The 17,571-nt window shown below is 38.4% G+C and overlaps 1 protein-coding gene across 2 annotated transcripts; it reads right to left on the bottom strand.

Annotated features, from left to right (window-relative positions):
* Window positions 1-334: 334 nt before the first annotated feature.
* On the bottom strand, window positions 335-13,501 carry CDK1 (cyclin dependent kinase 1). 2 transcript variants are annotated; one of them, XM_030843897.2, is made up of 8 exons: window positions 13,384-13,501; window positions 11,130-11,191; window positions 8,634-8,790; window positions 7,701-7,824; window positions 4,805-4,975; window positions 3,461-3,624; window positions 3,209-3,350; window positions 335-464 (listed from the first exon to the last, which is right to left on the bottom strand). In XM_030843897.2, exons 2-8 carry the CDS (start codon window positions 11,164-11,166, stop codon window positions 366-368), a joined length of 894 nt encoding a protein of 297 aa, XP_030699757.1. In that variant the 5' UTR covers window positions 11,167-11,191; window positions 13,384-13,501; the 3' UTR covers window positions 335-365. The 2 variants fall into 2 exon arrangements, with proteins under 2 accessions (XP_030699757.1, XP_030699756.1); XM_030843896.2 differs by lacking the exon at window positions 13,384-13,501 and adding an exon at window positions 13,274-13,362.
* Window positions 13,502-17,571: the final 4,070 nt, after the last annotated feature.

A 17,571-nucleotide genomic window follows, 5' to 3' on the forward strand; every position in this document is an offset into this window, starting at 1 on the left:
AACTTAGCACACTTTCGTAAAGTTTAGTATTTCCAACTACAGGAAAAGCAGACTGCTGTAGGATTTTAGATGATTTAAGCTAACTCAAATTTTTCCCAATTCCTGACATCAGTACTAGATTTATATAGTTTTATTATAGTAACAAATAGTTGTTACGGTGGGATCTACAAACATATACAGAATTATTATATTTAAATTCATATAGAACAGTATTTACATTTTTAAGTTACACTTTTGAAATCAGAAGATGAGGCACAGCTTAAATTTTACAACAAAGAAAAGAAAAATACACAACACAAAAACAGTTAACAGTAAAAATACAGCTATCTGTTCTCGACACAACACATGGAAACTCTGTCAGAAAGCTACATCTTCTTAATCTGATTGTCCAAATCATTAAAGTATGGATGATTCAGTGCCATTTTGCCAGAAATTCGTTTGGCAGGATCATAGACTAACATTTTCTGTGGGAGGAAAAAGATTTTTTAAAAGGTTAAGAAATAAACCATTTAAAAAAATCTCCAAAAAGCCTTACTTTTCTACCAGTAAGCCCTAAGCTAATAATTTTAATGAAAAACTACTAAATGAACATTTCTGTTAGTTTAATACCAAAGCACATAAATGTCTTACTTCACCCCCTAGCTCTAAATAATCTATTCCTTAAATCATAGATATCTTGATAACCTCTTTTTGCTATAAATTATGGTTTAAGACACAAGCATTCAGATAGTTTTAAAACCAAGGCATAAATTGAAGAAAGATTATCTAGTTAATTATATTTACTTTGAGAATTAAATGGCCCTCTGAGTTATTTACAGCATTGCTGAAGTGGTGGCAATTAACTATAGAGGTTTCTAATGTAGCTTCCAGCAAGTTCCAAATAAAAACAAAACCAATGTGTTATAAACATAGTTTAAATAAGTCACTAAATGAATTATGGTCAGACAACCTAGTATTAAAGTTTATTTACACATTAACAGAAAAGGCTGAATAAAGTTAAAATTTATCTTAAAGAAATATTATTAATCTTAAAGAAAACTAAATCAATAAGCAGACCCAGAGACACTTTTACTATCTAGTTACCATTTGAGCTCTTATTATATAGCTAGCACTCTATTAAGTGCTTTGTACGTTTCATGTTACTTAATCCTCACAAAAAAAGGTAGGAATTAGTCCCACTTTACAAATAAGAACTTTGAGGCTCAAAGAGGTTAAGGAACCTGCCCAAGTTCATAGAGTTTAAGAGTGATAAAGCTGAAATTTGAAACCAAGACTGACTTAGGATTTACAGCAGTGATTGTCAACTGGGTGAGACTTTGCCCCTCGGGGGACATTCGGCAATGTGTGGAGACATCTGGGGTTGTCACAACTGGGAGGAATGTGTTAATGGCATCTATAGGACAGAGGAATGGGATGCTGTTAAATATCTTACAATGCACAGGACAGCCTCCAGCAGCAAAGAATGAGCCAGTCCAAGATGTCAATACTGGCTAGACTAAGGAACCATGATTGACAGTATGATTTTCATTTCATTAACTAAAGTGAAATTCTTCATGTTCAAGAATCACGGAAGTTAAAAAGACAGACTGGGCCAGGAATATAGAAGGCCTTTTACATCATATCATCAATATTAATGTACAAAATATCTGAGTGGCAGTAAAGGATCTTGGACTGCACTTGTAAGCATTTGGGAACTCTAAGCTGAATTTGGTGGCATGATTTATAAATTGTGAAGGTGCTCAAAGATCAGTTAGAACATGTGTATGATGATATAGCAGTAGATTTTTTCCTTTGTTTAGTAACCTGTCAAAATCTTTTTTTTTTTTTTTTTTTTTGCAATCACATTAACTGAGATTCATAAAAACTAGCCCCTTCTAAAATCCCAGTATTGGACTCCCCTGGTGGCGCAGTGGCTAAGAATCCGCCTGCCAATGCAGGGGACACAGGTTCGATCCCTGGTCCGGGACGATCCCACATGGCACAGAGCAACTAAGACCGTGCACCACAACTACTGAGCCTGTGCTCTAGAGCCCGCGAGCCACAACTACTGAGCCTACACGCCACAGCTACTGAAGCCCGTGCGCCTAGAGCCCGTGCTCTGCAACAAGAAGCCGCTGCAATGAGAAGCCCGCGCACCGCAATGAAAAGTAACTCCCGCTCACCGCAACTAGAGAAAGCCCGCGTGCAGCAACAAAGACCCAATGCAGCCAAATAATAAATAAAAATAAATATAAAAATAAGTTTAAAAAGAAAAGAAAAGAAAATCTCAGTATTTAAATACTGTTCTAAAACAAATTTCCTGAGGCAGGTCTAGGACAATTTTTATCCTAACAAATTTGTTTTTTATCTTGTTTTTAAAGAACACAACTGTTTAGTTGGGAACAGCAACGTAACAGAGGGGAAAGGTTTTAAGAACTACATTTGTCCTTCTGCTAACCTGCCTGATGGGGAAACAAGGCAAGGTGAGAAATGGGAATTCATGCAGTAAAGACTTTAAAAACTAAAACGACTGTGTCTAAACTAAAAAGCAGTAAATACTGAGACAAAAAACCTGGAGAGGAAGGCCACTCCAAGTCCACAACTTAAAGGTTTATTAACCTCTTCCTCTCCTTCAGAGTATCTACAGCTACCTATCAGATTAAAAACAAGTGAACAAGGGCTTCCCTGGTGGTGCAGTGGTTAAGAATCCGCCTGCCAATTTAGGGGACACGGGTTCGAGCCCTGGTCCAGGAAGATCCCACACGCTGTAGAGCAACTAAGCCCGTGTGCCACCACTACTGAGCCTGCACTCTAGAGCTCGTGAGCCACAACTACTGAAACCCGTGCGCCTAGAGCCCGAGTTCTACAACAAGAGAATCCACCACAATGAGAAGCCCGCGCACTGCAACAAAGAGTAGCCCCCACTCGCCGCAACTAAAGAAAGCCCGCGTGCAGCAACGAAGACCCAACGCAGCCAAATAAATAAATAAATCTATATATGGAAAAAAGTGAACAAATACCACATCCTCCTCTCAAAACCACTAGTGGTTTTTGTATCTAAAATGGAGCTAATAATGTGCTCACTTCGGCAATAAACATAACAGACATAATAGTTATGTGCCTGGCTCAGTATATGGTGGTTTTCTTCCTATTTCCTACGTGAAAGAAAGAATTAAGTACATTCAGAATCATGCACAGTGTTGAAGTCAATATAAAGGGCATTCCTTACCGAGAGCAGATCCAAGCCATTCTCATCCAAGTTTTTGACATGGGATGCTAAGCTTCCTGGTTTCCATTTGGGAAATGTATTCTTATAGTCCTGTAAAGATTCCACTTCTGGCCACACTTCATTATTGGGAGTACCCAAAGCTCTAAAAAGCCACAGCAAAACAAAAACTTATGGTTAAAGTATAAACATAACTCTTGTTATATACATGTTAATATAAAAGTTCTTAGTAGCTCAAGTATAAAACAAAAATACCTGAAAATTCTGAAGAGTTGATCGATTTCTGAATCCCCATGGAAAAGTGGTTTCTTAGTTGCTAATTCAGCAAATATGGTACCTATACTCCAAATGTCAACTGGAGTTGAGTAGCGAGCTGACCCCAGCAATACTTCTGGAGATCTATACCAGAGTGTTACTACCTATTACAAAGAAAATATCTTACTTGGAATAAATGTGGCACGTTAAATTACCTAAATGTAAACATTTCTATTTCATTAGGACTGTCCTTTAGAATGCTGCTTGATTGCCTCTGATAATAGTGTTTAAAAGTCAATTAACTATACACAATACTAAATGTTAGATAAATAATGAAGTATTTCTAAGTTATATTCATTAGGGGGAAAAAGAAAAAAGCATACCAAGTCTTTTCAAATCATTAAAATGCGAGGAACAAAATAGTCAAGATAGCCTTCACTTACAAAAAAAAAAAAAAGCCCAATGATAATGGATTTGGGGTTGACACTGTACAAGTGCATGTAGCGATTACATGCTAAAATCAAAACGAAGTCAAACGACAGTTTATTAGTAGTCTAGCACCAATCTACTATTTTAGCATATCTAATTTATCACATTGGAGGTCAGTGGCATATGTTTACGCCAATGTAAACCAAATAATCTTTATTTATAGAGCCATGGGAAAAATGATAAAAAGGAATAATTAAAAGAAGCCGAGACATCTGACCAGATCAGCACTGTCATTAAGTTTTGATCTGGAGGAAGTCTTTGGGCAGAAGGGTAGACAACTCCACAGAAGACAAGGTTTCCCAATAATCCTTAACTATGTGAGTCAACATTCCCTTTCCCTCCAGAAACAGCAAACAAAATGCCAAGTCATCAATATAACACAGACAAAACTTGGTTATATTTAGAAGCTTCTAAATACATCTGAAACAGTAGCACTTAAGCAACAAAACCTGTCTTTTAACCAACCTTATTGTTTCAAGAGAGGATCCAATCAACAGACAGAAATCTCATGGTAATTTGAATGGGGAAAGTCTACTGTAAAAGATTAGTAACTATAAGAGAGGATTGGAAGATTTAGATTGACTAGTAAGAATAACGACTCCTTCCTGTAATGCCTCTCCAGCACCCTCTACTGTCAAAGCGTAACATCACAGCAACTGGCAAAAGAAAAATACTCAAAAGGTTCCAGATACATTTTCACATAGCAGGCAATGAAGGATGACTTTGGAGCAGAGAGGCAATAAACCGATACTGGCACAGAGTGGAAATCTTTCTGATTGAGTATTTCTTTCTTGACTTAAAGAATATAGAAAACAATCCAGCAATCACACTTAACAAAAGCACCAAAAAACATACCTCATGTGTATATACTCTAATAGGTATTCCAAAAGCTCTGGCAAGGCCAAAATCTGCCAGTTTAATTGTTCCTTTATCATCAATCAATAGATTTTGAGGTTTTAAGTCTCTGTGTAGAACTCTTCTAGAGTGACAAAACACAATCCCTTGTAGGATTTGGTACAAATAACTCTGGAAGAAGGAACCATAAGTTAGAAACTTAACCATACCATTTAACAATTTTCTAAATAATCTTGGTGGCTTTCTTTCAAAGACATGAGAAATTATAATGCGGAGAAATAAACAATTTACAAAAAAAGTTCTCAGAGGCTTCCCTGGTGGCGCAGTGGTTGAGAGTCTGCCTGCTAATGCAGGGGACACGGGTTCGAGCCCTGGTCTGGGAGGATCCCACATGCCGTGGAGCGACTAGGCCCGTGAGCCACAACTACTGAGCCTGCGCGTCTGGAGCCTGTGCTCCACAACAAGAGAGGCTGCGATAGTGAGAGGCCTGTGCACTGCGATGAAGAGTAGCCCCCGCTTGCCACAACTAGAGAAAGCCCTCACACAGAAACGAAGACTCAACACAGCAAAAATAAGTAAATAAAAATTAAAAAAAAAAAAAAAAGTTCTCAGGCAATTTGAGACTAACAGGAAGTATTTGGGGGTGGGAAGCCCATTTACATAAGGTATTCATGTTTGTATACCTATGACAAAGATATTCACCTTATGGGCACATGTTTATGAACTCACTTATTCTTCTTTTACTTATTTTTGCCCCTAATTCTTAAGTTAGTTTTCTATATAGAAATTTTCTTAAACTTTTGTTTTATATAATTATAGCAACTCTATTTCTACCTTGAATAAGGTTAGTCTTTTCCATTTCAGCCTTTTATCTTTACATATTCATTTCCTCTTTGGAGACATTGGTCACAGACTCCAAAAGAAACAACAGAGAGAATATTATGACTGCGTATTTAAAGAGATACAATTATCACAAAATCCTGTTTGGTAAGTTCAGAAGTGTTTTATAAGATACTTGTTGCCAAGACAATGTAATTGACATTTGAAGCAACATGGATATTACAGAAATAGAAAATATACATAGTTATAGTATTGACTTATAAAGTTCAAAATTATAAAATACATAAAATCAATCAGTTGGAACAACTGGCTAGCCATTTGGAAAAAAATTAAGAACCCTCGTTCTTACACCAAAATAAACCTTTGATCCATCTAGAATTTAAGACAAAAGTAGGGGGTGGGGGTAATCTACTAGAACTACTAGAAAAACATTGTCATGTATTGTTCTAATACATGTGATCTTTGAGTGAGGAAGACTTAAATAAGACATAAAAAATCTCAAAGTCCAAAACTCATGTATAAGATTGTTAAATTATAAAAATTACTAACGGTGTACTCCATTATCAAAAGACAAAAAAAAGGAATAAAAGAACTATTATCAACATGTTACTGATAAGAGGCTCTTAGAAACCAGTGGAAAAAATATCCTAACAGGATCATCAGTGAAGAATATGTATAGGCTGTTTATAAAATGGCTAAGAAATGAAAAAATGTTAAATGACACACAAAATGATATTAGTCTTTTTCACATAATAGATTATTATCAAAAAGATTGATAAAAACAAGTTTCAACAGTGAGGTATTAAAAGAAAATACACACCATGATGTTTAAGAGCAAATTGCTCTAATTTTTTAGAGGGCAAATGGCACTCTCTATCAAGATTTTAAGTGTAAATAAACATCTTCAACCCATTGATTCCACCTGTGAGAATCCATCCTATGAAGATGTATATGAAGATATAAAGATATTCACTGCAGCACTGACCATAAGGGCATGAATCACCAATCTGGAAAACAATTTCAATGTCCACCAGTGTGGAACTGGTTTACATAACTGTATCAAAAATTAGGAAGACTCTTGAACAAAATGGAATTGAAGAAAAAATCATAGTGGGGATTTCCCTACGAGGTGATATTACAAGGAATACTCATTACAGTTACGTTAAGATATAGATGGATGTCAAAAATAAATAATGTTTCTGAGTAAAAAAAAAATTAGAAAGACAGGTAGACCTATGGTCGAATAATGTTTTACACAGAAAAGGGAAAGTAATGCATATATATATATAAATATATATAATCCCATTTTTATAAAAACAGTATATGTATATACACATACAAAGTTGACATATAAGTATCTCTAAGATTACTAATAAAACAATGGCTACACAGGGAGATCAGCTCCATGCTTTGTGACCAGCTAGAGGGGTAGGATAGGAGGGAGACGCAAGAGGGAGGGGATATGGGGATATATGTATACGTATAGCTGATTCACTTTGTTATACAGCAGAAACTAACACAGCAATGTAAAGCAATTATACTCCAATAAAGATATTAAAAAAAAAAAAAAGAATGCCTACCTCTAAGGAGAGGTTTGGTAGAGATGGTGTAAGGATAATTACACATTTAAAATTTAAATGAAATTTAATGTCTAAAATAAATTAACCAAAATATATTTAAAACCAGAATAAAATGAAACCGCCTGCCACCATCACCCTGCCCCAGGCTTTTGCTACTTTGTTTTACATGTACCTGACTGCCAAATAAAGACCAGAATATCCTAGCTTCCAACAATGTAATAGGTACTTATTACTTTTGTTATCTCAGGCACTACTTTTCACTTTACAGCTAGAAGCACTATCTAGTAATAAAATGGGTAACCATTAACAACCTAACCCATAGACTGTGTGGGAGAAAACAAAATATTCTTTTCTTCCTTGTTCTACTTTCTAACACTTTTTCCAAGCACATTTTCATGAAACACAGGGACTTCTACAGAGTAAACACTTTACATTCACAGTGGAAAAATACTAATAAAATTAGGCAAGATTCTTACCTTAACAAGTGAAGGATCCATGAACTGGCCAGGAGGGATAGAATCCAAGTATTTCTTGAGATCCATGGAAAGGAATTCAAAGATGAGATATAACCTGGAATCCTGCATAAGCACATCTTGAAGACTGAAGAATAAAATAATTATATGAAAATTTAAAACACTAACATTTTTGACCTCTCACAAAATAAAACTATTTCTATACATTTCACAGTTGCTGTTACAAAAAGTAGGGCCATAAGAAATTTTACTATACTGTTTTGGGGAAGAAGAGGTGGTAGCTTCCCTAGTTGTGAAAACCGTAGCACTAACCTAGAATTTGAGAAAGGAACCCCAGGGCAGCAATTGAAAATTAAGTCATATTATATTAGGCGCTAACTGGCAAGCGCCTTCTATTCCAGAAGAACGTTTCTAGGTTGACTGCTTGTTGCTCAGAGCTTGTCTTTCCATTGAGGTAAATAATAGAAACAATAGTATCTGACTTTACTAGTTGCTCACTATCTCTAGCCCCAGAAAAATGCAGTTAAATCCTGATTTGGAAAGATGCCAGTCCAAATACTTGGAAAGAAAAAGTTTTTCTTCATCTGACCTATCTACCTGTCTCAGGTCTCTGATTAAGGAGTCTTTAAGGATCAGAGCTCTCAGAGTGGGAGCAGTGTCAAAGCTCTGTGAAAGACTTCCTTTTCTCCCTTGACCAGTTTACCCTGATTTTCCAGCCCCCGCTACTAATATTCATCACCAAGCTCCTCTAACTCTGTTCCTGCTTTACCAGCCTTTTTTTCTATGCCCAGCATTCTCAATGAACAAAAATAGTAGGGTTCTAGTCAGCTCAGCAAGGTTAGACCAGAAATTAAGCAAATGTAAAAGTTTCCACAATGAAATTCACATTTGAAATAGTATGCGGAAAATGATTCAAATTCAGACATTACACCATACCTGACTATATTTGGATGACGAAGTTCTTTTAATAGAGATATTTCCCGAATTGCAGTACTAGGAACTCCTTCCTCTTCACTTTCTAGTCTGATTTTCTTCATGGCTACCACTTGACCTGTAGTTTTGTGTCTACCCTTATACACAACTCCATAGGTACCTGAAATAGACAAAGTGTCTGCTATGTGACAACCTTCACAAACTAAAAAAGATTTTTAAAATGATTGAATCCCATAAGGTGTCACATGATAGAAATGTCTGCTGTGGCCAGATAGGAAGCATCTTAGTCATAATTATACCCTCATCACTTCCAAAACAACACTGAAGGTAACTAAAACCTATCATGGCTGTAGTTTAGAGAATTCATATAGTCATCACAGGTTTCCCATACATTTAAATTACCAGTAATTTTCCAGCACATTTTAGAGAAAAAGGATCGTTTGCAGATTGGAAGGTATCTCCTGTCAAATATCCTACCTGGCAACAAGGTAGGCATAAAATACAGTGCAAAGATTTGGGCTCAGGAAATATTACTAACAGGAGTCACTGTGACACTTTCAGAAAACTTCATATAGAGTGCTTCGTACATTTCAAATATACAGTCAACAATCCTCATCTAGAAAAGAATGAGGATAAAATATTTTATTAAATATTTGATCTATTCAAGCTCATATTATCTACTATATAGCAGAAAGCCTCACATCCATTTGGAAGTTGAGAACACTGATTCTGATATATGGGCTTCAGATAATGAGCAACAATGTCAATATTGACATTGACAGGGATCCTGGAGCAGACCCCACTCAGGAAGATCAGTCATTTGCATAATATAGTCAAATAAACTGTTAATGGTAAATTCAGAGCTTTTTTTTTTAAGTATGCTTACCTCTCCCTCAAGTGTACAACATTCACCTGGTCCTAAAATTTACTCATAACAACCACTGATAAATTTATAGCAAACACTAGATATGCATTTTAAAATATATATTTATTTATTTGGTTGCGCTGGGTCTTAGTTTTAGCTTGCTGGTTCCTTAGTTGCGGCACGCGGGCTCCTTAGTTATGGCTTGCAAACTCTCAGTTGAGGCATGCATGTGTGATCTAGTCCCCTGACCAGGGATCGAACCCGGGCCCCCCGCATTGGGAGCGCAGAGTCTTAACCACTGTGCCACCGGTTAGGTTCCTTGATACGTACTGAATTGAGTTTTAGACATCACAAGTGCTCTATGTCTCTCTTCTGACTCTTTTTGAACCATATCACTTCTCAATGAACTACTGGAATAGAGCGCTAGTTAAACAGAGCACAGTGATTCCACTGGTTAATTACCAAAAATTATTTGTGACATACAAGGTATGGGCTCTGAAATGAAGTAAGCATTATAAAATTTTTAAATGTTCGATATGGACAAGTTATGGAGACTGAACAGTAAAGAGAAAAACCTTTGATCAACAAATGTTTACAGAGTGCCTACTAAATGCCAACTAAGGTTCCACATCATGGATATAGCTATGTTCTCTACAATCTAAAAAGACATTTCCTTAAGACAGGAAGGAGTTCCAAGACTAATGTAACAACACTCAGATTTTTGTTATTCAGAAGAAACCAGAGAACAACTTTGCAATAATTGAAATAAGAAGTCTGGATATATTTAAGAAATGAATTGGGCTGTCAAAAACTCAATGTCAAAGGGGAAAAGTCAGGTGGACAATTTTAAATCAGAAGACATTAAGGAGACATTAACCACCAAATGAAATGCATGACCCTGACTAGACCTTCAAGTATATATGCAGAAGTATTTAGAAGTAAAGCACATAATTCCACTGCCCTAACACCCTTCCCAACACACCTACAAGATATCAATAGTGTTTTCAAAATACAAATATTGCTTTAAGCATTTAGTATTAGAAGGATGTAAGATTACTGGAAGGGGGCTGTTGGGGAGACATGGCAGAATAATTTCAATTCTCTTGAAATGTGAACATTTTTGTGTTTTATTATGTAGAGAACATATGTATTAATGCATTAATATACTGTTAGACGTACCTGAAAGATTGGATTTTAAAAAACTAACTAGTTAATTAATTTTTTTATTTTTGGCTGCATTGGGTCTTCGTTGCTGCGCACAAGCTTTCTCTCTAGTTGGGGCGAGCAGGGGCTGCTCTTCGTTGCAGTGCGCGGGCTTCTCATTGCAGTGGCTTCTCTTGTTGCAGAGCACGGGCTCTAGGCACACGGGCTTCAGTAGTTGTGGCTCGCGGGCTCTAGAGCGCAGGCTCAGTAGTGGCGCACGGGCTTAGTTGCTCCACGGCATGTGGGATCATCCCAGACCAGGGCTCGAACCCATGTCCCCTGCATTGGCAGGTGGATTCTTAACCACTGCGCCACCAGGGAAGTCCCAAAGATTAGATTTTAATGAATATTTACATGTCTTCATGTCAAGGACATTACAGCATCATTAAATCATTTTTAAAAAATCCTTTTATATTATTAAAACCACTCACCTTCTCCAATTTTCTCTATTTTGGTATAGTCTTCCATAGTTAATCAATGGGTATGGTAGATCCTAAAATGAGAGGAAAAGCTGATTTGATTACATGTCACTAACTCAAAGCGTGCTTTTACGTTATTAATGAGATACTATAAGTAAAGCATTTCCCACAGTGCCTAGTGCAGTATTAATTTTCCATGAATATTAGCTATTATATTAGAACAATAGTTAGAAGGGAAAGAACTCAAAGACTCTCCCACCCTTCTTAGTTTCTGAAACATTGGAAATATTTGTATATCCTATACCAGTGTAACATTTAGCCTCTTCCAAATTAACCCTCAAATTCACACATGGACTTACCTATTCTTCCCAAACACATCCCAGATGTTCTCTTTATGTAACACTTCTAAGGGACCACCAGTGTGTGCCAGTTATACCCAAATATTTTAACAAGGTTATTTGACTGAATTTGTACAGCTTTATATTTTTATGAAGATAATTAAAAAAAATTTTTTTTGAAAGACATGAGTAGGGAGCTAAAATGTCACACTGCTCACCCATTAGAGGGTTTAAAGCAGCGAAAAGTATACGTGTTTCAACTTGCTCAAGTGACAGTTTTAATCTTTCTCCTGTTGTCAGCAGTCACATAACACAAACATGACAAAAAGTTTCAAGGTACTTTTTGTAAGGTAGGAAAGATCATTAAGCACTCTAAAAGAAAAAGTGCAATTCCACACATAAAATCTAATTATACCCCACAGAAATGTCAAGAACAAAGTAAAAAGCCATATACTTGAATCACAAAGAATGGTAAAAAAAAAAAAAAAAAAAAAAAGAGCTGAAATGACAACCAGTTACTCAAGACTTCCTGGTAAGTCTTGGCTGGTAAGTTTGCAATGAAACAATAGCTCCAGCAGCCCAAAGCATCATTTTATAATACATCACCGATGAAACCATATATAAAGGTCACTGAGCCTGAGGTTATATTGACCCTTAAGTTATGTTTCTCACATTCTTCTTCAAAATCATTCCAGAAATAAGTAGAGATAAATCTTTTTAAATGAACAAAATTGCACTACCCTGGCCATCTTAAAAATGGTTAATTTTACAAATGACAGTGGACGATTAGGATAATTATCTTTTCTTCAATATCCAGATGTAATATGCCTAAAGCACAATGAAACTGCTGAGCTCACTTTAGACAAATAACTGAAAACCAACCCAATTGCAAAGCTTACTCTTCCACCCTTTCCTGGTTGTAACTATTTTAAATAAAGGATGCGGCCTCAGCATAGCTTTTGAAAGCCCCCTGTACGTGGCAGGATGTAAAATACCAGCGGCTTAATCCACCCAGAGACCTCCAGGTCGTTAGAGGAAGCAAGACGTGCACATTGGTAACTTTAGTATTAAATAAAAATTGATTAAAGGATTTAAAAACACACGTTTCTAACTCTCGGCACTTCTTAGATTTCCACTTTTTGCCAATTCCATAGAATGTAACCACCACCAAGCATAAAATAAAAACGACGACGACGACAACAAAAAATCCAAGTTCTCTAGTGTTCTATGCCTTGGCTAAGTGTTCTTAAAAGCTCTAGGAGGGCTGGGGTCATGGGCACAGAGGCAAGCCTGGGACGGCGCACAAGCTAGTTCATCCGATCGGTTTTCCGGGACAGCCTGTGATTGGGAACGGGCTTGGGTACCTGACCCAGGGGCGGTCTTGCTTTCCACCCCCGGAGGCGAGGGCAGGACGCACCGCGGACGGGCGGGAGCTGCAGGGCCGAGGGCCGAGCCTGGCACTCCGCAAGCGCTCGGCGTCGTCCAACCAAGGCACGGATTTGGCTTCAATCAGGACCCGGGAGCCTCCTCAGCCACCCGCGTGACCCCAGACTGCAACTCCAAGGCCAGGGCAACCCCAGCCCTGCCGGAGTAACCCCGCTGGGGCTGGGCTCCCACAAGCCTTCCGCTAGAGCCGGCCGGCGTCGCTCCCACGCCCAGGCCCCGGACCCCAGGTGAAGGCCCGGCCTGGCCGCACGCAGACCCCAGCCGCCTAATTATCACCCGGTTCCGTAATACACCCCCTCCGAGGCCCGCGAGTCGACGCCGGCCTGCCAAGTCGACGCCCCATAGGCATGACCCTGACCCCGGCAACTCTACCCGGCTTATTATCCCCCGGCGAAAGCGGCGGCGGCTATCACGTCAGCGGCGCTCTCCCCTAACTTCGAAGCGCCAGCTTTGAAGAGAAGTGCGAGCAGTTTCAAACTCACCGCGCTAAAGGGTCCTGGATCCACCAATCAGGTATCCCGTAGACTTTCAAAGAAGCCAATCAGTGCCCAGCTTCCCTTAGGATGGGCTTTCCGGGTGGCTAGAGCGCGAAAGGCGGAGGAAACGGCGGCTGGAGAAAAAGCAGGAGGGCGGGCGCCCACTGAGTCTGAGCGCAAGCGCCGTCTTTCATTCCAAGAAAGTGTCGTCTTACTGTTTCTAGTCATCAGAAACCTGCTGTTCGCTGTGGGTTGGTTTTTTCCCCCCTCCCAATATTGGCACAATTAAAATTTATTGTAATCAAATAGCTCATCACAAAAGCGATACTACACGCAAGCCAAATCCCATTACTTTCACTTCTAATACTTAAAGCTAGTGTATATTTATTTTTTTCTAAATTAATGATTCTCAGGCTGGGCCAAAGGAGCACATTTCGGTTACCTTAAGGAGGAGATAACAGAAAGCTAGGAAAGATGTCCTCAATAACGTAAAGAAAATTTTCCTATATATATAGATAGAGGACTTAGATACCTTTTTTCTACATTACACACATATATATATGGCTGTGCTATGTTTTTACCTCACTTTTTTATTTAAAACTTTTAATCTAACATTTTATTTAAAAATTAAAAACAAAATTTTTCTTTTTAAAAATTTTTCTCACATCAGAATTTTAAATGTTCTTTAAAACACAAAAATTTGCACTTCTGCGGGGGAAGAAAAAGAGATCTAAATTACACTTTAATCCAGTATCCCCAAATTCTTTCGTTGCCCTCCACTGTATCCTAAAGAGAGATTACTGCACTTGGTCATCATTGTGAAGTCTTTAAGAAAATAAAAAAGTAGGGCTTCCCTGGTGGTGCAGTGGTTGAGAGTCCGCCTGCCGATGCAGGGGACGTGGGTTCGTGCCCCTGTCCGCAGGATCCCACATGCCGCGGAGCGGCTGGGCCCGTGAGCCACGGCCACTGAGCCTGCGCGTCCTCAACCTGTGCTCCGCAACGGGAGAGGCCACAACAGTGAGAGGCCCGCGTACCGCAAAAAAGAAAAGAAAAGAAAGAAAAAAGTAAAATAGAACTGGAGATAATAAGAGTCTTTGCACTGACTCTAAGGGACCTAGAACAAAGATTGATTACCATGACCGCTACAATTACATATTAGATGACCCAGATTAGGATAAGCAATGGAATTAGCATATCACATGCATTTAAGTGTTTAATACCTTGTTACACAAGGAGCAGCATCTGTCATCTGGCCGTATATGTGGCACAAACACTCAGCCTTGGCAATTTTGTGCTACTGGGTAACAGAAGCAGAGCATTTGGGATTCAGGGTGGAAGTAGGGGACTGGGAAATCTTGGCCTGAACCTAATAACTTTTAAAGCTTATTTTTAAAATCGCAAATTCACATTTTAAATAAAAACTGCCCCAGAGAAGTGCTCTACAGAAGACTCTTCTCTGCTAGTCTAGGATATCACTTTTAACTAATTTTAACAAATAAATTTATATATAGCTTTCTCTCTGGGAGGCCCAAGCAAGGGATTCAATTTATATCTAAAAACAGCTAGTAATTCATTATATACATTTTGCATTCAACATAAAGAAGACCACAAGCTTCCATAGCTCTGACGCTAGATTTTTATTTAAATTTAACTCGGGGGAATTTCTTGCCGATCCAGTGGTTAGGATTCCGCACTTTCACTACGGTGGACCTGGGTTCAATCCCTGGTCGGGGAACTAAGGCCCTACAAGTCCGGTGGCAAAGCCAAAAAAAAAATTTAGCTCCGTTATCTCTCTTTTTTGCGTGTGTGACTTGTCTTTTTTTGTTTGTTTTTTGTTTTGGCTGTCTTTCTTTTTAAAGTTTCGGGGTTATTGTAAGTTCAGGCTATCATCTTAGCAAATACAGTTTATTGTACATTGGGCCAACTTCTATTCAGTGTCACAAAAAGTAAGTCAGATACTTCTGCTCTAGGTGTTGGGGGTGGGAGAACACAACCATTACTTATAATTTGCTTCTAGCACTGAGGTTGTACGTTCTACTATAAGCCGATATGAAAACACCGACCAGGAAATGACTAATTCAAGCAGAGGATGTGACATTTGAAGGAACACTGGAGAAGGAATTGTGGAGTGAGCCTTCCACACAGAGGAAGTTGCATGAGTAAAGCACTGAAGTCTGCCCGGGTTATTCAGGGTACCTGCATCAGAGGGTGTAGGGCTCTTTAGGTGATAAACAGGGAAGGGAAATTGGAGTCAGAATCTTGAAGAGCCCTGAATATTGTTCTAAGGGGCTGCTCAGGAGACCTACAGCCTTGGCACAATATCTTAGACCAATTCTGGAAGTGGCGTGGAAAAAAACTAAAGAGGAGAGGATGGAAAGGCATATGCTCCCCAAAGTTCCATATTTATATTTTGGCAACCTCCATTTAGAAGGGGAAAAAAAAAGATCCATTGGTACTGCACCTAAGTTTTGTTTTCTTTTGAGATATGTGTTACTGTGAACTGAATTATGTTTCTCTCCACTACCCCTTCCCTCCCATCCATATCTTGCAGCCTCTGGCTCAGTGTGATGTTGTTTAGAGATGGCGCCTTGGGGAAGAAATTAAATAAGACCGTGAGCGTGGAGCCCTCACTGTGGGATTAGTGTTCTTCTAAGAAGAGACACCAAAGAGCTTGGTCGCTCTATTTCCTCCACGGGGGGACACTGCTAGAACGAGGCACCATCTGCAAGCCAGGAAGAGAGCTCTCACCAGATTCTGACCATGCCAACACCTCGATCCAGCCTCCAGAACTGTGTGAAATAAATATCTGTTTACCCCACCTGACCTATGGTCTTTTGTTATGGCAGCCTGAGCTAAGACAAGTATTTTTTCAGATAAAAAAGTTTGAGAAACGTACTTTTAAATACCTAAAATACCCTGGAAGGAGATGCAACAAACTAATAACAATGCGCTTGTGTGGAGTGGAATAGTGCCTGGGGCACAGAGGTGGGAGGGAGGCTTTGTTAGCTTTTGAATTTTGAACCATGTGAGTGTATGGTTCAAAACTCAAAAGCTAGTCACCTTAGTCCAAAAATGAATGAAAGAGTAAATGGATGAATGTATGAAGGAACGCATGCATGAATGAATCTTGCCAAGGCTTCTTTTGCTACTGGATAAAATTCATAGAAGTTTCTAAAATAAACATATCCAAAAGGAAAAGACTGTTCTTTTACATTAATTCAGAAAGTAAAACAGTGGAAAAAAGCAAGACACATAGTTTCAAGACCTTTTAATCACAACTGAAAACACTGAACTCTCATGGCTGTTCCTCAGACATTTCTCTGATAACAAAATAATGGGTTTTTTTAATAAATGTTTCAAACAATTCCATAAAAAAAAGTGTGTCACATAGCATACAGAGTGAAGTAAGTCAGAAATATAAAAACAAATATCGTATATTAACGCATACATGTGGAACCTAGAAAAACGGTACAGATGAACCAGTTTGTAGGGCAGAAATTGAGACACAGATGCAGAGAACAAATGTACGGACACCAAGGGGGGAAAGTGGCGGGGGACGGGTGGTGGTGGGATGAATTGGGAGATTGGGATTGACATGTATACACTGATGTGGATAAAATGGTAAACTAGTAAGAACCTGCTGTATAAAAAAAAAAATTAAATTCAAAAAAAAAAAAGAAAAGTGTGTCACATACAATCTCCGTGCCTCCACCCTCATTTACTCAACAGAAGACAGACAGAGGGATCACTGCTAACATTTTGGTACTTTATTTTTTTTAATTTTTAATTTTTAAAAATTTCCCTCACCTATTTCACTCATCCTCCTACCTCTCTCCCCTCTGGCAATCACCTGCTTGTTCTCTGTATTTATGACTCTTTCTGCTTTGTTATATTTGTTCATTTGTTTTTAAGATACATACAACTGAAATTGTATAGTGTTTTTCTTTCTCTGTCTGACTTATTTCACTTAGCATAATACCCTGTAGGTCCATCCATGTTGTCGCAAATGGCAAGATTTTATTTTTTATGGCTAATATCCCATTGTACACATATACCGCATCTTCTTTATCCACTCATTTCAAGATGGGCACTTAGGTTACTTCCATATCTTGCCTATTTTGAATAATGCTGCATGAACATAGGGGTGCATATATGTTTTCGAATTCGTGTTTTTGTTTTCTTTGGAAACTTACC

Source organism: Globicephala melas, chromosome 16 (genome assembly GCF_963455315.2).
Source record: "Globicephala melas chromosome 16, mGloMel1.2, whole genome shotgun sequence".
NCBI classification, from domain to species: Eukaryota; Metazoa; Chordata; class Mammalia; order Artiodactyla; family Delphinidae; genus Globicephala; species Globicephala melas.